We start from the raw sequence: 22,601 nt of genomic DNA on the forward strand, positions 1-22,601 counted from the left end.
CGAGGGGCCAGAACAAGGCAGGACAGGCTGCTGTTTCTGCTCGTCATCCTCTGATACGCAACACCGACTCTTTGGATCTTTGACCAGGAAGCAAATTGCAAGTGGATCTCGAGATCTCTGAGGATCATCTCACTTCCTACAGTCTTTGCTACCAACAAAGCTTCTGCTGAAGAGGAGCTGAAGAGAGGGATGAGGCAAAAAAAAGTGGAACAATTGGAGATAATTTCCTGATTTTAATGAAGACAGAATTCCTCCTCCTTCAGTTACCCAGATCCCTGGGAAGGGGCGGAAGGAGGGGACGTCTTCCACACAAAGACCTCCTGTACTTTGCTCATCCTTTGGTGGAGGAAAGGATGGGGAGGGTCCTGGACCCGGATGAGAAAAGTAACGGGAATACAGAGGAAGTGGGGCAGCTACAGTGGCAAAGGTATGGAAAAGAGGGGAAAGGAGGAGTCACCGCTCTGGATAAAAGAAGCAGAGACACACGTGCACGCCTCACCTCCGCACAGCTTCTCTGTGGGACTGAACAAACATGGAGTATGAAATTGCGGCTGAAATATGAAATTGCGGCTTTTATAGGTAACAGATGGTCAAATATCTGCAATTTCATTTGGTGCCCCCTTCATGTGGAATGTTCGCACACGCTTAACACAGCGCAGTGACCGCCACACCAGCAAGGACTGAGGCTAGCACACCAACATGTTGACCTCAAGGTTCTAAAATCAAGTGAGGCCTTGCTGACCACGGATGGAGTCTGACTTGGGCACTTCCCGGCCCAGAACCTGAGCTCTGATTATATATTATCTCTTTGATGTTTGGCCAATCACTTTCATCCTGGAGGAACCATGGGAAGGATTAAATGAAACAATACCTGTGCGGCCTCTGACAGATACAGGTCGCCGCCAACTGACAGTTACTATGATTATGGGTCGACTTCACTGATTACCTTGCGGGTAGGGGAGTGCTCACCTCAACTTCCAGCCAAGCAGAAGCTTCCTACTAAAACTTAGCATCATCTTGACAAGCAAGAAGCTTAGCTGAAGTCAGAGCATTACAAATACACAGCCCGGCACTCACAGTACAGAGGAGATCAGGCTTCCTCGAAGGCAGCTTCCTCAGAGGGCTGCTGGCCGCGCTCCGTCCCTGCACACCCACTACCTGTCCCCAGCTCCCACTCCTCCGAGGCCGCTCTGGTTTGTGTGTTCAGAAAATAACCACTCCCAGTGGGCTTAGCTCTTCCTGAAGGTGGGCCTTCTCCTGAGATGCTAGGGGGCTCAGTGACAATCAGGGAAGCCTTCTTTCTTGGTCTGAAATCGTGGCCATCAGAACCCTTGTAAGCTGCAGACCGGGGTGGTTCTATTTGAGTCATCTGATGCCACGACTAAGAAGTCACTTGTTTGACTTCACTTGCAACAGGATCAATGATCATAACTCACAAACAGCAAGGAAGGTATGGAGAGCATTTTCCAAAATAGCCACCAATCAATCTCAAACCATTCGGGTTATAGTTAGAACTTTTTAGGTCCAAACTATGAAATAACATAGATCAGAAAAAAGCACAGGAGAAAGAAAGAAAATACGGACATAAAGGTTGAACTGCAACCCTCTTTGTGTTTCTGGGAAGTCCAGCTAAGTCTGCTCTGAAAGCAAGGAACTGAAACTGCAAAGGGAAACCTGACACTTTGTTAAAGGTGTCTGAGTGGCAGGTGAGGATATGAAGATGGTGGTCTCAGAAGAGATACGGGTGTGTGGGAAAAAACCTCAGCTTTTCCAAGCCTCAGTGTTCTTTTACTAAAATGGGCCCAACCACTTCAACCTGACATATTGGCATAATAAAATTTGAGCTTTTGTTTGGAACAATCTTTAAGTGTCTTGGAAATGGAGTTGGCATAGAAAGATGACCTCATTCAACTTGTTACTATTCTTAACCTGAAATACCATGCCTGTTTTTTCAGACATTCTTCAGTGACAGGCTTATTATAAGTGACAGGAGAAAAAAAATCTAGTACGTTATATATTGCAAAATTTAGCAGGAAGGATCATTTAGTTTTTCATCATGGCCCACGTGCTAAAGAAAAACATCTGCAAAATACAATTGTGAACAAGCCAGAGGGCTGTTTCCACTATGCATCAAATTCAAGCACATAACAGGTCAGGCCGTGCGCTGGACTCACAACACCTCCTGCCGGTGCCTAAATGTCCTGGGGTCACTTGACAGTTGCCCACTGAGCAAACCATCCTCCCCTGGGAGCTGTATGCTTTTGGAGAATCTGTTTCTGCCACCCGTGCTATTCCATTCAGATCTTTTCATCATTTTTATCACTGAAATGCATATGCCTAATGCTTGGAAAAACATACTATTAGACAATTATAATAAAATTCTCAGGCGTCATCAGCAGCAAACATTCATTCTCCAAAATAAAAAATGAGTCTTCTATTCGCAAATCCCACAGCTTGGAAATGTATATGATACACAACATTTAACCTGTCAACAGACTCATTAGTGTCAGTGAGTAGGAGCTGGCAATCAGGAGATGGTGCGCTCTACATGTGTTTATGTTTTAAAACGTTCCCAAAATAGCTCTGCCAGCAAGGTTGATAGAAAACACTTCTATTGGACAAATGAATTTCGGTTTAAATTTTATGGTCTACCTAAGACTTTTTAGAGAAATTCTATTTCTCATGTAACTGATCATTTACAGCTAACAGAGTCAATGCCCAACTAATAATAATAATAATAATAATAATAATAATAATAATAATAACAACAATAATGACTGGGTGGATAAAAAAAAATCATCTAAAGTTCAACTATATCAACCAAAATGGAAATGATCAAGAAAATTTGCAGAAAGACTAATGCGTGTTTCATGATCGAGGGCCCTAAGATATAGGCTTGTACGGTGCCGGTGTTCGGTATCCGTACAGCTATTAAGACATTTTTATAAACTGTAAGAAATATGTGAGCTATTTCAAGATATAATTCTGAAAAACAGACTTCCATGTAGGAAGCCAATTTAGGAAGAAAACAACATAAACAATAGTAACTTGTGTGCTCAAGTGAAGCATCTCTTTAATTTTGAGTAATGAAGATGTCAAGCCAAATGCTGGAGTAGTTTAACTTAATTAGGTGGCCTATTTTTCCAAGCATCCTTTCATTTCCCATTGAAAACCCAGCTTGTATGCAAGGCAACAAGCGCGATTTTGTCTGTAATGAATACCTCGGGGACTGCGCGCCGTGATCATTTGAACGCTGCACTGAAGACTGGTTTGAGTAACTAGTTTGGGCTCGTTAAGATGCCAGACTTCGCTGGACTAACTAGATTACTCAAAGCCTGGCAGCTTTGTTCCTTTATTGGGTGAATGGTCAAAAAGTCAAGTTGACCTGACTCCTGAAATTTCTGCCAAAAGGAACCAATCTGAAAGTAATTGGTCTAATTTATAGTTCAAATTTATGTCATGATCATGGAAATTTTATGGCCTATAGTCAAGAGAATCTTTTTTCAGAAGTGCTCTTAGGAAATATGACACCTTCTAGGCCCCTGCTGTCATACCTCATTGACCATCTAACCTTGAGAGTTTTCTCCTTAGGAAAACATGTAATTAAAAATATATAGTTATTAATATGTTTGGAAATCTCAAAATATTACAATTCTAACAGTCGATTTAAGAGAATATTGTACAAAAAAGAACTTGGAAAGAGCTGTTGTTTCTGCTGCCACTGCATTGCCTTTGATAAAGAGCAATACGATGTTATTGTAAGAATAACTGCCTGCTATTATTTAATCTATTATCACATTAATTCTTTGAGGCTCGGACTTGAAATAATTGTCTGAGGAGACGGACGTGCTGGTGCCTTTTGTGAATGTGTTGTGGTGGTGTTGACACTGGGATGGTGGGGGGCGGGCAGTGCTCCTGGAATGGAAGGGCAATGCTGAATGTCTGAACTGCAGGGCTGAAAACCACTGCAAGTAGGCGACAGAGCATGAATGCGATTAGAACATGTACACGAGTCACCCTAACATCTTTCAACAAACGATGCCACGTACTTCTGATGGGTCAGACATCACTCCAGCACAGGAGATCCAGAGAGAAAGAAAAGTCCTACCACAGTCAGGGGGGCACTGCTACCTGCCACAGCAGGGCAAAGACGTGCCTCCGAAACGCCAGCCAGACCCGGGGGAGGCGCTGGACAGGAGGTGTGCAGGCAGGAAGAAACCTGGGTCACTGAGCAACCACGAGAGGAGAGAGGGAAAGGTGGAAGTGAGGTGACAAGAGCAGAGTTAGCGAGAACCTGGGAGGTCCAGCACTAGGCAGGAATGTGCAGAAGGACAAGAGGAGACACACCGACAAGCAATGCAGAGAACAGAATCAGCGCCCCTGGATTAACTCAGGGCTGAGAGCACTGGGGAGACGCTCCAAGTTTCTGTCCTGGGTGACAGGGTGGGCGGTGGCAACGCTCACGACTCCAGGCAACACAGGAAAACAAGAAGTTTAGGGGGTGAGAGAGTAGGCTGGAGGTGATGAATTTCGATTTGACGAATGGATATGTTGAGCCTGAGCTGCTGTTGGGACAGGCGCCCGGGGGTTAGAAGTCAGACCTGAAACCCGCACACATGAGCGGCCCTAGACATGCAGACACTGTTCAGCTCCTCCACTCAAGACGGATGGCATGGAACACGTGTTACATGCTCAGCTGCAGGAGCCTGGGGAAACTAACACTGCTCTAGTTTATCACTGTTTCTAATCTTCAAATCTTGAGATTTGAGGGACCAGGTAAGAGAGAATTCCAGTGGGGGAAGAAAACAGAAGCTGAGAGAAAGCTGATCATGACTTGAAAATAATCTGAAACATTAGGTCAGGACACTTAACACGTAGGGTTTACCATGATGCTCAGAATGAACAACAAAAACTAGTTCAAGCTTAAAGGATAACTGTTCATGGAAGGAAGGAGGAAGGAGGGACTGTAAGAAGAAAGGAAGAAGGGAAGGAAGCAAGGGAGCTGGGAGGAAAAACAAACAGAAAGAAATGGTCTAGCGGAGCTGTGGCCAAGATCCAAGAGTAAGTGATTTACTGAAACCATGGTTCAACCAAGCAACCGAAGCTCCTCCATATGATCTGACACCAGCAATATCTTCTGATTCTCCTGGTCAGGTGATTCCTTCTTGTGGGAAAAGCCCAGACCTTCTCAACATGTCCCACGCAGCACCTGGACTGAGGCGCACGTGAGAAGTGAGGGGACCCTACACCTGGAGAACTGGGGAGAAGGTCACCTGTGTGGGTGGGAAGTGTTGAATGAATAGGTCACCACGGAAAAGATTCCTGAAACTACTGCAGAAGAACAAGAACGAGGAAAAGGAAACTAAAATAAATAAATCACCTTGCTGCCCTAGCCAGTTCCTACCAAGAGAACCAGGCTCCTCTTTTGTTTCTTTGGATGTGTTTAATTCAAATGAACATTTGTATCTTGAGTATAATCAATCACATACAAGGAATTACAGAAGGTACTAGAATGGTAAGGGCTGGAGAAAAGGAGCTTGAGTTTTTCAGGGAAAGAGAAGGCTCTCTGAGCATGAGTGTCTGCATGGGCCTGGGTGATTCTGGAGAAGAGGCAGAGCTCCAGTGGGCAGCCGGTCCCCTCTGGCGCCTTGTTGTGGCCTCTGGCGTGCTGGTCAACCAAATTTTAGGGTTAGGAATGGGGAAAGAGTGAGTTTGTGATGGTCTGTGGTCCCTGTTCATGTCTGGCTTCCCTTCCACCAGCCCATACACTTTTCCCCCCAAACTGTACAGAAGGGAACCAACAAGTTCATGAGGTCCAAGCAACACAGGGTCGGTTAGCCCACAAAGAAGTCTTGCATTGCGTGGTGCAAATTTTATCCGGAGTACGAAAAAGTTAAATGGCGTTTAAAGGATTGAGTGGCCAGCACGCTTAGAGCTATTACAGGAGAAAATAGTCAACATTCTAAGGACGAAGCCAGGGAGAAGTGGAAATGTCATGGGTTTTTTGTTACATACCCGTCAGGCTTATCACAGGGTGGTGTATTCGATGGAAAAGCCACCTATTGATTACAAAGCTAGATGCAGAAAAAATTTTAAGGATTTGTGCACACCCGCTTAAGAGGTATAGAATTCATGCAGCAGATAGTGCCAGAGAGCCCTCTGGGACCGTCTAAAAGAATATCATTAATTTTTACAGTGCACTTCCAGTTCTGGAGCCCCGCCAGCCTTGGCTTTCTAGAAAGATCATTTCAAGTTTAGAGTGATGCTGTTTGCTCGCAGCAACATCACAGGAGCAGCAGTGCACCATATGCTGCTACTTAGCAACTCGGTCTGTAAGTCCCAAAGCATGTACTGATTTGAAAATTGAACAGGAATTATAATCGTTGAGTGATACTAAGAGGCAAGTTGTTTGGATTACTAACTATGCAGATGTTTGATGGCAGGGAGGGAAAGGAACAAGACGATTTTTTTCCCTGCAGGATGACTAAAATCTTATTTATAGCTGCCAAAAGGGGTAAACTGATTAAAATTCCCCTAAAAGAATACCAGGTGATGAATTCTTGAACATGCTATATATATCACAGCAAACAAAAGAAACGTTAAGTACAAAATTGAGCTAAGGCCATTCAACTGACGTAGTGTGTGAAGTGTATTCCCTGCCAGAGTACGTATTATCTTATAGCAGGCGACTTTTTAAAATAGCACATTCTAAAAACATTTTCCTATATGCAACGTTATTAAAAAATAGTTCGCTTCTGGCACACAAACCCGCCATATCTTTACAAAGCGCAGAAAATATCTGGAGCGCCTTACTCCTTCATAAATTACCACTGGTATTTAAAGCATTCTCAGTAACTCTTGACTCAGATATTAAGAAAAATAATCTTAGTTGTTAGATTTTACTCAGGGCTTAATATTATCCATTGCATTTGAATTTACAAAATGAAGGAGCCAAGTTGTTATGATGCGTATGCTTTGAATTTCCAATCCTTTATCCAAAAGTCTTTAAGACGGACATAATGATTCTCCGAAAGGGAGCAGCTGCTTTATAACAGCAATCACTTATTGAGTTTGTGTTTCTACTGTTTCAAACAAATTCAATTAGCCCTTACACTTCAAAACCCTAAAGGCACCAAAGAGATGATACCAGGTTGCTTTAATCTAATAGTAATACTAAACTTGTCAGTACAGTTTGGGGATTGATGGTTAGAAGAAAATTAATAGTAACATTTTTCATTTTTTAATCAAACAGTCCTATTCAGAACTACCTACGGATCTTGGAGGCTACTTCGCTGAATGAATTCAGTTAAGTAAGAATTCTAAATGTAAAGCTAGCCTTCCAAAGGTATTCAGCTGAATGGAAGGAAACGTGGTCCGGATCTTTGAACTCAATGATGACCTTCTCGTCTGAACAATATAGCGTAGTTTCCAGAATGTCTGCCAGAGAAGGCAACGATCATGAAATGCCTTCTAAATGCAAAGTTCACAGAGAGGCAGGCCTGCTTCTGTTTTGAGTTAAGCCTGAGACATTTTGTTCTTAGAGAAATTTCAAAGCCCCATAAAGTGCACCCCTGACAGATACATTAGATTTAATTCACTGACAACCACCATAAAGAAAAATTGTTTTATTTTTGTTCCCTACTCCCTCACCCCTCCCAGTTATCAAATCTATTTGGGCAATGTAGGCCCTGAAAACCGCTGTGCTGGAGCTCACAGCCATAGTTACTGACACGCGAAACTCCAAGCTACCGTGGTTTAACTCTTCTACAAAAAAACACGTTCACGTCCACAAAGTGCTCTTGTGAACTCTCCCTCACTCTCACTTATTTATTTATTTATTTTTGCTCACAATGATCTTACGTATCCTGTTACAGGGCCCCCCCCCCGCCCCCAGGGCAGCTATCATTTTGCTTCAAACGCCCTCTCTGGATCAAAGGGCCCGGTCTTAAGTATCTAAAAATAAATAGCCAAGTATTCAGTTCTATAAATGTAACCATTTACATTTTCATTGGACTTTGGCTGTCACTTCTCATGATTAAATACCTTGTCAGCCATTCCCAGTGAAATGCACACAAATGCGCCCTTCAAAGGTTTCCATCACAAATTAGGAGTTTGGGATTGACAGACACAGACCAGTAAATGTAATAGATAAGCAACAAGAACCTACTGTGGAGCACAGGGAACTATATTCAATTTCTTGTAATGAGCTATAATGGAAAAGAATCTGAAAATATAGGTATATATATTTATGTATAGATATAACTGAATCACTTTTCTGTACACCTGAAACTAACACTGTAAATCAACTACACTTCAATAAAAAATAAAATTTAAAAAAAAAAAAAAAGGTTGCATCACATCACGCACTTTGGCTCGAAAACAGCTGCAGAGCGCTCACTGGCCACGTGATTTTGGGGGTCAGTGTCACGCTTTACTGAAAACTGCCCGAATGGCGGATCATGAAAGCTATCTGTGACAAGCGTAGCTTATAATGATTAACTCGTCTATAGTCAGAAGCTCGAATAACCTGCACCTGTAAAGACTTTATTTCCTAAAGGTAAAACAACTGTTTAGGATAGATCATGCTGGCAAAACAGCTGTTTGCCATTCTGGAGAGGAAACAAGGTATTATCTTTCAACAAATGCCAACTCCGGTGTTTTATCAGCTCGATCTCATTAACTGGAAACAAGGCTTAAACGCTTTGTTTATAAATTATGATTATTCCTGATTGCGGCAGTTACTGATAGCGCTACTCATTTGCAATGCAGCTCTTTGAATTTGTTTAATTACAATTTGAAGCAAGGCAGAGAAGATTAATTAACCCACCTGGCTGGCTGGCACATAGTCCTGGCTCGGCTCTGTCATGCTCATATACATGTTCTCACCGTCAAACTGCGAATGAAATAATAGTAAACATTCAGCAATCTCGACTGTGTGCATGTTTGTTGTTGGTTTTTTTTTTTTTTCACCATCAAACTGGAAAACAGTAGCCATTAAAAAAAAAAAAAAATACCATGGTTGGAAATACAAAAGATGTGTCCCAGCAAGAGAGCCCGTCTATTCTCTGATATTTCTGTTGTCATCCTTCCTGACCCTGGATGTCAGTGATTTGGAGTAATTAGTGCTCTAGTAATGACAGCAAGCAAGCAAGAAATGAATGGCTTCCTTTCCTCCGCAATCTGTTGTAAAACAAAATGGCTCATTTTGGGAACCATGAATACGTACTGCAGTTCGGCTGTAATGAAGTATTAAATGGATGGCATGATTTCTGAACGAAAAGGATAACGGAAGACACGCTAAGGCACAGCTCAGTGCATTCTAAGTTGGCTCTCAGAGATGAAAAAGTGCAGACTTTTCGTAACAGACCAAAACTGGCTTCATCACAATCGCCTTATGATTAAAAATTTTTTTTAACTTTATCATCATATGTGAAAAGAGCACGTGCCACGACAAGCATGGCTAAGGATGGTAACAACAATGCATAACAATAAAAATGTGCAGGCCCGATGACTGGACTCCCCCCTGCGCAGTCCTTCAAAGGCAGAATTCATGTAAGTGTTATAAATGCATAGAAATCCATATACCAGTTTACCAGTTAGGAACAAGAAGGGAGGAGGGAATTCATGGGGGCAGGACGAGCGCAGAACTGGGAGCAGCTCAGGCAACAACAATAGCAACATGAACAACAGCTTTTCATGATTCGGGTGTTTGAAAGCGGTGATCACTCCATTCAGACTTAATCCTCGGCTATCTTTAGTCACTTGATAAACAGGCAGAGCGTTCCCCTTGTCGTGAGAGGAAGAACTTTCCCAGGGAAATAATCAAATGGACTAATAAAGCCAGCTTCAAAGAGCCAAGTCTGAATATACTTTCATTGCTGGACTCATTTCAGACCTGGGAACTTGCAAATCTTGAAAAGTTTCTTTTCAGGACAGGGTAGTGTTATGGATGGAGGTACAAATTCAGTCCTATGGACACACTTTATCTACCATCAGAAAAACTATGCATGGTCATGGTGGATGTGGTTCCACCATCGGTGAGCTGCTAGCGTAAGAGGGCTGGACAAATGCTAGGGACACATCCAAGCTTGCGAACTGGCTCTGAACTGTGGTCAGCCACAGAGGGTGCCCCCAAGATTTGTATAAACACGAGACACGCAAGTAGAGCCCTCCCAAAGGACACGGAAGCTCTCGTTAAGCTCAGTTCAGAGAAACAAAGGATTTCCTCACCCCTTCATCCTGCAGATATATTTCATGTTATGTGAACAAACTTATCTAACCAGGTCTGAAATCACTTATTGAATGATGTGGTTGTTAGGACAGATCAGAAATCGCACACCCAGAAAAGAAGAGCTGAACATGCTGGCTGCTCTGTCCTCTGACTTAGAAGCCCTGAGTCCCAGTGACTTACCCAAGGTCGCTTTTCCATCAGTTAGGTGAGTGCCTTCAGCCCAAAGATAGTCGAGGCCCAATCAGTCTGCCTAGCACGCCGACCAGCTCAAAACCTGACACAGAGCAGCGTTTAGCATTTCTCCACCCCCACCCACTGTTGGTTTGTTTATAAATGTTTTTAATGTTAAGATGCCAAAGAACCATTTAAAATATGGACAGTTTCTCTGACTGTTCTAAACTGAACAGAAGTAGTGAAGTGAATCAAATCCTCCACTGCCTATGCATATCCTATAAATGTGTTACTTTCTATTTCATCTTCTCTTACTCATTTTCTAAATCTGGTGTCATTCTTCAGCCAACGAAGGCTTTGAAGTTTTGGTTTTAGTCTATCCAAAGCGTATGCTAATTGAGTCTATTCAATGTTCTTGCTCCTAAGGACTCTTTCCTCCAACAGTACCCATGCTTCAGTAACACTGAGCCAAGGCTGAAACAGCATTTCAATAAAAGATGTGTGGCTACAGGGAAAACTATTTTTTTTTAGTATATTCTGTGTGCTCATAACCTACCTGTATCTTTACATGTATTCACTGATATGTATTAACTGACTTAATCTTCACAACCACCAAGAGTTAGGTATTATCATTACCTGTAAAGGCACAGAGAACTAAAGCTAGGTTCTCAAAGTTACACAGCTCCTAAGAGGCAGGGCTGGGATTCAAAGCCAGGAAGACTAGCACACGCCCATAACCCCCATATAACATATATAATATATTCTGAACCATAATGACGAGTTAGCTATCAATTCTGAAGATAATATCAATATAGTGTCAATGCAGAGTGATGACAGTATCTCAATGATGTTGAGATACTGTATAGAACCTCTACAGTATTGTGAGGCTTTCAAAAAACAAAAGAGTCCCAGTGAGCTGGCAATTTAGTAATCAAGCTGGTAGACTATTCCTGGATGCTTTATAATTAAGCCTTAAAAGATTGAGAGGTGGTATGATGATAAATTTTATGTGTCAACTTGACTAGGCCACAGGTGCCCAGATATTTGGTCAAATATTATTCTAGGTACACCCACGACAGCGTTTTTTGGATAAAATTAACCTTTGAATTGGCAAAATGAATAAAGCAGATCGCTCTCCCTACTGTGGGTGGGCCTCATCCAATCAGTTGAAGGACTGAATGGAAGAAAAAGGCTGATGGCTCCTGAGAGTAAGAGGGAACTCCTCCTGCCTGACTGCCTCTGAGCTGGGACACCAGTCTTCCTGCCTTTAGACTCTAACTGAAACATCAGCTGTTCCTGGGTCTCAAGCCTGCCAGCTTTTGGACTGGAACTATACTATGTGTTATTGTTGGATTTTTTTTTTTTTTAAACAAAGCGAAAAAAAAAAAAAAAAAAAAAAAAAAACCAACTCCTGAGTCTCTAGCTTCCCAACTCCAGATCTTTAGCTTCCCAACTCCAGATCTTGGGACTTCTCAGCCTCCATAATCACATGAGCCAACTCCTCAGAATAAATCTCTCTCTCTCCCTATCAATCTATCTAAACAAAACCAACAGGTTTTCTGTTTCTTTGAACTCTATATAGGTGGCTTCTTCTAATACGACCAAGATATTCACAACTCCTCTGAAAGCTTCTTTCCGCGGGATCTACAGTGTGGAGATACATAAAGAGATGATCTCTATCTCACACCATGGTGATTTTGCTACGAGTCTCTGGCCTCACCATGCCCACCCCTGTGCCCCAATGCACATCACATGCATCCACACCTCTGTCCAGACTACCTCCCTTCCCTTTTACTTGATGAAGCATTTTTTTTTACCCCTTGGCTCCCCTTAGTCAGGGCTGGGCTCTCTCCAGCCTGTGGGTTCCCCAAGGTAGCCCTCTGGCTCCAGGCAGGTTTTGTTGTCAAGGGGCTAATGCCACGGGGCTGCAAGCTACCAGAAGACAGTACACATCCTGGTTCTCTTCAGTGTCTCGTCTCTACAGCTTAAGGCCAGCACATAAGAAGTTCTCAGGACATGTCTAATTAACAAAAATTAAATAACATTTGCTTGATTATATAGATTACCTTCCTAGAGAAGGCAGTGACTCAAGAAAAGGAGGAAGGTTCAGCTTTTAGAGAATGGTTTGAAGGCTTCTGAAAGGAGACAACTTATAGTCTTGCAGTGGATTAAAACTGGTTGCTACAGGAGCAGAAGCCCTTAAAAAGAAAAAAAAAAATGTGCAGAAATAGCCAAGACCCCATTACTTAAATGCTGAAACCTGTTTGTGTTTAATTAAAAAACATGGAGATTGACCAAGAATCAAGAGACCAGGCTATGGATTAACTCATGGTCTCTTTCTGAAGAATTCTGAGTTATCAATCAAAGACAAATGTGTCAGAACAGGACTGGTCATTCCCCTCGTGTGTGGACAAACTCTTGAGCCCAGGAAGAAGGACAGGCCGAGCTCCCAGTGCCCCAGCCGCCCCCCCCCCCCAAATCAGGTTAATGTCATCCCTGTAGGTTTTACAGCTCCGCCCAACCACACCCTGTCCAGCAGCTGCTTCCGGGATCTCAGCAGACCTCGTGCTGATGCAGCATTCTTAGAATGCACCCCTTGTCTTGGGTGTAGGTCAACCTACTGTTTGAAGGAGAATCAGGGTGCACAGAGCCCTAGGATTTCGGTCTTGGGAAGGTCCCTGGAGGCATTGTGTCTGAACCCTTCATGCTATGACTGAAGAAACAGACTTTTGATGGGTCATGCAGTCCACTCAGGAATAGGATCAAGGTCTGGATTCCTGGTAGAAGAGTTTTCCACTAAGACATACTGTTCTATACTCCATCACTCATGGTACCTGGGGGATCAGATCTATGATGATTTGTGGCTTATGTGCATAGCCCACGTTCTTGAAGGCACAGTATTTGCATTATTACACTCAAGAGCCCAGTTCACCTCAACTGGACCTCATATTAGGTGAAACTTATTAATAATTGTTGTAATAACATTGTTTTATTAAAAATAACTAACTATACTTCCTTACCCCTTACACTGATCACAGTTATTACTCTTTGAAGTCAACTGAGTGTAGGCATTGTGACTTTTCAAATGTATCTACGCATCCTGGGATGTTTAATTTCCACGTATTCTCACTTTAAAATCTGAAGCAAAGTTTGAAGGAATAAATAGGCCAACTTATTTAAATCTAAATGTAAATGGCATCAACTCAGGATTAGCCTTTCTGACCAAGTGCTTTATACTCTTTCTCGTGTTTTTATTTCAAAGCACCGGGGGAGGCAATCACATAAAAAAGTCACTTATAATCTTCTACTACAGTTTTTAAAAATTGTTTTCAGAGGATATTACCCAAACCCATAATCCCAAAGAGCTTTTCAAACTAGGTAGTTATTATTTCTTCTATTTAAAAACTGAAAGCAGACATCCAACACCATCTGAACAGAGGGCACGATGAGCAAAAAGGAGCAACAGTAGGGTCCCAAACCGCGAACACAAGGAAAATCAAAGATAGACTGTGAAGTGTAAAATCGGTCATTGGCTCTGGTGCAGGAAATGGGATCTTTTTAGGGAAACCATTAGAAGAAAACCAGAAAACTGCTGCTGGCGGAGGAGAGGGACCTCATGGGATTCATGAAACAGTACCACACTGTATCTCCTGGAAAAGGGAAAGCCTTACATTTCTGGGTGTTTTCTGAAGGAATATTGGATACTTTGTGTTTTTTTTTTTTTTTAGGAGCTAAAAATGGAAATGTTTGTAACAGAGTCAATTTGACATTTCTTAGAAGATAATAAATCATTATAAGACAGAGTAATATCCTCAAAATAAAATATCCATTTTTGTATTGCTTGGCTCAGTATAAGACTCAAAGTCTTTTTTTTTTCCGGTAATGAAAGAAATAACTTAAGTCTGGTCAGTGAAGCCAAAGACTTGCTGTTTCACGCAGAGCAATGCATTTTGAAAGCTACAGCAGAGTGTGAAAGGCGGGAACGTGGCTGAGCACATGCATCACCGCCGTTCACACGCGGAGTGACTTGTATCCAATAAAAACATCAAGGTGCGCTCCGACGCTCACTGTGCATCCTCCCATCCTCAAGGGAGAAGGTCAGCAGACACGGGAGAGGGAGCATGTGTTTATTTCTCTTCCAGCTTCAAGGCTGACCATGGAAATGTGAGATCGGCTAAGGCGGTCCGCCTCCCTGCTGAGCCAGGCTGAATGGAACTGGTGCTGAGCACAGGGCCAGGAAAAGTAGCTCAGCCCATCAACACCCAGAGAAAAGGAAACAACGCTGTCAGGTCTTTGAACGAATGTGTGTTACAACCTGGGAGCACACAGAGCTGAACCACAAAAGAGAAACCCCTCTTGGTCGGCTCCCGTCACTTGAACTTGAGTGGTAAACACTGCTGCAGATCTGAATGGCATGGAGGGAAATATGATTGGGGCTCGGAGTGGCTGCTTGGAGGCCACTGGACGGGGCGAGAGAGAATCCCCACTAGCAGAAAGCCACACCCACCACTTGGAATCTGCGCTCCATTCGGGAACTGAATGTACGTTCTCTTTTTTTGTCCTACAAACGTATTTATGTGGGGAAGACCTGTCTATCATGTCTCTAGTGTTAACTTTGATAACTGAAAGTTCAATAATTAATGCTACGCATGTGTCTTGATCCTGTCTTTGTAAAGGCTGACCTAGTCCAAGGCCCAGTGGCACGACTCGCACGGTAACAGCAGTCTCCCTCTGCTGTCAAGGGTCTGGCTACAATTCAGTGTAAATTCACTCTAAACTTATTAACTCAAATGCACTCTATTATTTTAAGTAGTCACACTTAAGGGCCCCACACTTCAGATAATGATGCTATCATGGTTCAAAGCAGTTCTAACCTTTACAGGCACTTTCTAAGCACATTACATCTATTAAGCCATTTCATTTTTGGAACAGTCTTGTCATACGGTGAATACTATTACTCCCATCTTACAGAAGACAAAACTGAGACCCAAAGTTAAGTCCTGTCTGTGATGGATCCAATCACATATTCCCGAGGTCTTCTCAGCCTGCCTGACCCTCAGGCCTTGGCCACCGGCCTTTAATTCTATAACTTCCACAGTGCTCGAGTCTCCATAGCTACAATTAGAGGTTCCCTAAGCCCGTCCCAATGTAATTCAGGAGGCTCTGTCCCTGGGCCAGAGCCAGAGAGGTCCTGCCTTCCCCAGAGTCTGTGCACAAGGGCTGATGGCATACCCCAGGACTGTGGAGGAGTATGGCCTGCTGGAGAGGACCGTCCCCAGCCATCCCTGCGGCTTCTGTAAAGAAGTCACTTAAGCCCAACAGCCAGCCACGATTTGTTGCAACGTTACCGCAGCTTGGAAGTAGCGCCTTGCGTTTTGTTCTTCCTGCCGCCCTGCCGTGGTCCTTGCTCCCTCACTCTGGATCCCCTGGGCCTGCACTCCCAGCATTAACACGTTACCTTTCAGTACAGACCCTGCTTTCTGGGCCACTTGGACCAAGACAACGCCCAGTGAGTGGCCCTCGGTGACTAAGTGTCAGCTCCCAACAGCAGTGTTACATTTCATCCCACCTTTATTCTGCTTTCATTACATTATTGAGAGATTAATTCTCTTTTAAGTTCCAATGCAGAGACAGAAACAAATTTATGAAATAGTAATAAATAGAAGAACTAAGTTTTTCCGATATCATGAAAATATCACCCCGTTTGAAAGGAAAAAAAAATTGCAAGTTTCTAGAAAACTTCATTAACCCTAAACTCCCAAACACAAAGAAATCCACTTCCATTGTACATTACTTAAGAAAGAAAAGCATGTGTGGCTAAAAGCTGAACTCCCGCTCCAAGCCCATTCTGGCACAGTTAATGGAGATAACGTTAACCAAATGAAAACACATGTGACACTCGACACCGGGTTTTACTAAAAGGCCTCCACAAGGGGTTCGCTATCAGAAAACCAGGAGTGATGACTTCTGATTCCATGTAGGAGTCTTGTTTTTGAAATGAACTTCCAGGTAATTTTTGAATGTCTACAAAGCAAAAAAGCTATAAAACTGTACTATGTCGTTGAAGCTCAGTGTAGTTTCAAATGACTGGTTCAGGACATTCCTCTGACTTGTCATGTCGTAGACAAATTTTCTGAATCCATCTCCTCAGAGGACAATTTGAGAAGAACATTCAGACTTGCTGGCAATCCCTGCCTGCGCTCACTTGTTTCCACATCACATCAGCTCTCACCTCATTTACCACGGTACCTAAATCCCGCCTGGATGTGGAATGAAAAGTATGAAAGTCATTACTTTTGGGGGTTGGCACTTTTATTTCTAGTATTCCTTTTTAAGCACAGTGAACATTTTTCAGGATCTGACACACAGACAAAAAGGTGAGAATATTTTTATACAGGTTTGGTCTGGAAGAGCATGCTCTGTTCTGGGAACCTCAAAACAAGAAACATGTCAGAGGCTAGGAGTTCAGAGCGCTGAAAAGGTTCTGCGACTTGAATGACAGATGTCGAAAAAGATTAACAGAGAAGTTACACTGGTTAGGTGACAACTGAGTGGGATGAAAAGTTTAAAAAAAAAATTTGAGGACGAGCAATTACTGAATAATTGTGAGATTAAAAGTGGTCGCACCAAATAAAAATACAAATAGGAAGGTACAGAATTATTAAAACGGAGAGTCTCACTTCCCTATTATTATTACTCAGAAAATAACATTGAAACTAAGTGTAACAATAACACGACAGGAATAGACTTCTGGTCATTAAAACTCCTAATGGGAGGGCAGGTGCTGAAATAAATATATTTTGGTACATTCGGGGTGAACCCGACCAATTAGCAACACAAAAAGTTCCGTTTAGACCTACACCATTTCCTTTCTGAGGTCATACCTGACATTTCTTTTCTTTGGGTTCCAGAGAGTTTCTGTTTTCTAAATGAAAACACAATGACATTTTAAAGAAATGGATTAAATCTTTCAAGTCACTTAGTTTAAGTCTGTCCATTAGGAAAGGAGGTGACTTCTCAGGTCTTTGCTGACCTGAGAAGTCACTCAATCCATCATTTATATTAAGAGGAGAATAATGTTTGAATCTTCTTTAACATCTACAAACACTATACAGTTGCATCTATTTTTGCTTCTCCTTTCTCTGTGGACTTATCCACACTTTTTTTATGAAGATTAGGGTACAATTTGCCCTGCTTGACCTTAAGGCTTCCTGCACAAGGTGTGTCCTTCCCAAGGCATGTTCATCACATGTATTTTATGGCATTTCGAGTCCTAAGTTTTTCCTACTGTCTTCACGTTCACAGTAGTTCCAACTGCCCCCCCGGGTCACTCTCCCACTCCCATCGGAATTTTTTTGTTGGTCGCATTCTCCCCAATACTTCATCCTCCCTTTTGACAACATCCTTCTGTGGCATGAAATGGTGCCAGAAACATGTCAGATCAGAAACAGGAAGTCTTGTTGCTGGAAACCGCGTGCCTGCTTCCACTCAAAGCCTTACTTATGCTGCATGGTGAGGAGTGACTGGTTTCCTTTGTTTTTTTTTCTGGAATGGCACCATATGACGCTCTTTTGCCGAAAAAATGAGAGAATATCACTGCGTGGTACTATCAGGGGTGGACCATCTCGCAGGGTCTTGCTGGTACAGTAAAACGCAACGGTAATCAACACGCTGCCAGATAAAAATGTGGTAATCATTCATTCATCCAACAAATGCTCGTTGTGCACCCATGGTGCAGCAGCAACCAGTACTTTTTCTATGCTTAGTGTACGTCGGGGCACAAGTGCATTCGCTTATTCAATCCCCACAACCTTGAGGCAGCCAGTGTTCACGTCCTTTAGAGCGTTTCAGGAACCCCACCATTCTGTTATTCTGCAGTTACATTTATTCCATGTGCTTTCATTCCCAAATCAGTCTCCACCCATGACAGTAACTCATCCTCCATTTGGCACTGGGCAAAAGCTTCTGTAAACCAGATCACACTCACTTTCCATTTCTTCCTGTTCTCTTGGGACTGAAATTTTTTCAGTCACTCTAATTTGGATAATTTGAGAAGCTCATTTTACCAGCGCTCAGGTCACAGTGAAAATCTTCATGGTACCAAATAGACAAGTCCAGGTCCGGCAAGCAGGCTGTGCCCATGATGCTCCAGATCACACTGATTTATTTCTTCACACTGACGTCCACCTGCTGGTGAACACGCTGTGCTCTGAACCATCTCCAGATCTGTATCAGCAAACTAACGAAAAGCTGACTGGATTGGCAGACAGAGTGCCATTCATTCCTCCCTTTCCCCCACGTCGCTTGTGAGTAATTCAGGGCCGCTGGTTCCCTCACAGTTACGGCAGAATAGCAGAATCTAGGAGAGATTCCATCCCAGAGTGGATTTGAAATAAGAAGACCCAGTTAGGAGCCTCGGTTCTGACACCTCCTGGAAGGTTGGTCTAGGGAATGAGAGTAAGAATATACTTCCTTCTTGTAATTATTTCAGCTTCAGTGAGATATGCGAAAGCACCTGTGAGTTGGAAAGCACTGAACATACAATCCCTGTGCTAGTCTGGAAACCACGGCACTGCCTCCCTTACGGCAAGTTCATTCGATTGTTTTCATCATTAGCTGGAAAGATCAATAGGCAGAAAGTTGTGTAGAATCAGGCTAAATGCGCCCTAAAGTAGCCTCCGAAGAGGCCTTTAATATGGAAAATGATGTGTAGACACTATTTTGTTATCACTGAATACAGAAGTGCAGAGTCCTACCTTAAATATTAAGTAAAAGAAAAGCAATGGAGTGGAAAAAAGAAAACAGCAGTGTAATTACCAAATCAACGAAAACCTTGTTGAGCATCATGTATGTATGTGCATGTAAGCATGTACATGCATGTTTTCTACAGACGTGCACATTTATTTACCATGTGTCGGTGTAAAATGTTTTTCTCCTGAAGTGTTTTTATGTTTGGCTTTTACGTAAGTTATTTTCAATGACGAAAGGAAGAAGCTATTACGGTGCAGTGTTAGAAACTGTCACACAAAACCGCAGGAGAAACTGTCGGAAAATGCAAAGCTTAATGAATCTTCTCTTAATTCACAGAGAAAGTATTACCCAGTCATGGTAAGCTACACCATATCACATTCACTAAAATTGCCTCAGGTAGATTTATTGTCATAAAATAAAGATTTCAGGCAGTTTTTGGCATGAAAAATGCAATGTTATACTTAAATATTAAATATGTAGCAGGATAATCTAGGTCTCCTATAGGATTTTACTTTCCATACCTTATTAGCTTTACGCATTAAATTATCCATAAGAGACAATGGCTCATTGTATTTTATGGAACTATATATAGCAATTTTTGTTCCAGTCCAATAATTGCATAACCTAGTTAGATACTTAAGCTGTTTCACTAATCAGTTAATGTTCCTTATAATGCTCACATCAAAGAAATTATGTAATCTCGACTACTCTGTAACCTGTAATTTCACTTTCTGTAAGAAACATTACATTATTAATATCTTTTGCACATTTCATATTTGCTATGAAAAATTCTGGCATAATATATTTTGATAACCATTAAGTAAGTTAACATTAATGTTAGATTAAGTAGCTTCAGGATTTCTTGTTTGAAATGCTTTCTGAGTAGTTCTGAGCAGAACGTACACGTTTGAGATAAATCTAATGAGTCTTGTCACCAAGAAATCCTTCGACATTACTTGAGACATTAAACTTGAGACAAATAATTTAAACACATACTGAAGTAAGAATAGGATGGAAACTGAACCTTAGAGTAAGATCAAATGATCTAAGATAGATTTTTATTTTAAAAGCAGAATGATAATGCCTTTTCTTCAGAGCAACCACGACTTTCCTCCGAAAGTTCTCTTATAGTGTCTGTTCCCCATCCCACATAATTTAGGCAACAAAGCTCTTGGGACACAGGACTGGAAAATATCCTGCATCTAATATTTAAAGTCCATATTTTATAATACCCTTACTGTATACTATTTTCAGGCAGTGAAACTGCATTTGTAATAATCCATTTGTATTAGTGGTTCCAAAGCTATGGGAGTTTCTCAAAATGTGTACACTCGAACTTTTATGTAGAATTTTAAAAACTGTACTTTTCGTTGTATTTTAATGGAGGTGCTGGGGATTGAACTCAGGACCTTGTGCATGCTAAGCATGAACGCTACCACTGAGCTATCCCTATCCCCTTAAAATTGTACTTTTTAGTGTGTTTTTTTTTGAGGGGGTAATTTGGTTTATCCATTTATTTATTTTTAGAGGAGGTGCTGTAGATTGGACCCAGGACCTCGTGCATGCTAAGCATGTGCTCTACCACTTGAGCTAGACCCTCCCCTGCTAAAATGGTACTTTTTAAAACAGTATGTTTTCACCCTGATTCTCAAAAACGAAAAGGCTTGTGGATATGCATTTTGGAGAAAGCCTGTGAGGCTCCATGCATTTCACCCATGAGCAATCTCTGAAGACTGTTTTGAAACGTTCTTCAAGGTGAGAGGGTGACTTAATGAAGGGTTGCTGTAATGCCAACTATAGCCACCAAGTGGTTTAAGCAATTCCATGATTTAGACAGTTATTTAGCATTTCCTTGGATCTTCCTGGAGTCAATATTTTGTTTTGATTTTATTTTTTCAGTTGTTTGGCCTTAGCTTTGCTCATCCTATTTAATAATATCATGACAGACATACAATGAATGCAGCCCGCATCTTCTGTGGGAGCAGCTCTCAGCTGGGGGCAATTCTGTCTCCCCACTTTTTGACCATCATGACTGACGGGGGCTACTGGCATCCAGTGGGTAGAGGCCAGGGATGCCTCTGCACGTCCTGCACTGCACAGGACGGCCCCCTAAAAAAGAATTATACGACCCCACTGTCAACAGTGCTGCTAGTGAGAAATGGGTTGAGTCTGAGGTTCTGGTGTTTTTCATGACAAATTGTGACATGAGAGTTAAGATCAACTATGAAATGATTCGCTTAAGTAATAAAGGTAACTCAAATACTAAATCAATTCATCAATTTTTAAAAATCATTTAGTTATGTCCTAAATAGTTTGTACAATGCAATGTAAGTACCCAACTCCTATGGGGCTGATAGCACTATTCCAGGTGCTTTGGTACAGGGTTCAAAACAAGAATTAAAAAGCCCTCATCATCCCACACTTACAATTCCATTTCTTCCAAATAAACATACTCTGTATTCCTTAAACTTTGGAGTTAACGATTACTCTGGGTAGCTCCAGAATAACAAAATAAATTCTTCAAGCTACACATAAAAACTGCCACTTGCCACGATTAAAATCTAAAAGCACTAAGAAAAATCAGTGATTTGTTAATTAGGATTCTATTTATCCTTTCATGGACCAAACTAATTATTTGTTTGCAAGATGTTGCATCTTCATTAAAACTATTAATATTCTGAGTAGATGGCAGTAATAATTTTATAAATGACAATGGAATTTCATCCCTGTGTTCCTAGCACAATGAATATTCCCACATGATATTGTCTGTCTAATAAGGGCAGATTTTTTTTTTTCAGTAACAAAAAGCAGTTATATCTAATTCATAGTATCCATTATTTTCCAAGCAGTCTTCCTGGATATCAAGGAGGCACATATATTATTCTTTGATAGATACGTATGTAATATGTGTATGTAATACTGGAGAGAGAGGACAGACACTATCAAACCATATCTTCCTAGAATACGGTTATATTTTAAAACAATATAAAGCCATCTCTTCAATTTTTCTAAGGAAGAAGAGTCTAAGACCAGATTGTCTTCTAAAAAAGCAAGAGCAAGTAATTTAAAATTAATTAGTAAGTCCTCTGACTTTGGAAAGTATTCTGTATTTTTTAGGCAGCATGTGTATCTCCCCAATCATGACGTAACTGGTTAATAGTTTTGAGTTTCATGCATTTAGAATGTGATGGTTGGGCACTGAGGGAGGTGTCACAGGGATGTTCAGAGCAGCTAAGGGACATCGACATGGGATTTTAGATGGCCCCAGGCAATTCACAAAGTAGATGGTCTTCCCAATGGACAACGGGAAGTCAGAAAGAGCAGCCTAGAGCCACCTCAGTTTGAGTGGAATCTGAAGACAGAGCACATTAGAAGTGTTCAGAGAAAAAAACATCGACATTAGGCAGAACTCTGGGAGGAGATGGTCAGGGTTCTCTTTCACACCTTG

General features: G+C 41.8%; 1 protein-coding gene across 2 annotated transcripts in view; it reads right to left on the bottom strand.

Annotated features, from left to right (window-relative positions):
• The window catches only part of TOX (thymocyte selection associated high mobility group box), a 269,112-nt gene that overhangs the window by 126,793 nt on the left and 119,718 nt on the right, over nt 1-22,601 (bottom strand). The window contains exon 2 of one of the 2 annotated variants that reach the window (XM_010985443.3): nt 8,828-8,893. The exons of the other annotated variant lie outside the window; for it this stretch is intronic. Coding sequence (XP_010983745.3) covers nt 8,828-8,893 — 66 coding nt within the window. The remainder of the gene's footprint in view (nt 1-8,827; nt 8,894-22,601) is intronic. 2 annotated transcript variants of the gene reach the window in all.

This window comes from Camelus dromedarius, chromosome 30 (assembly GCF_036321535.1).
Source record: "Camelus dromedarius isolate mCamDro1 chromosome 30, mCamDro1.pat, whole genome shotgun sequence".
Classification (NCBI taxonomy): domain Eukaryota; kingdom Metazoa; phylum Chordata; class Mammalia; order Artiodactyla; family Camelidae; genus Camelus; species Camelus dromedarius.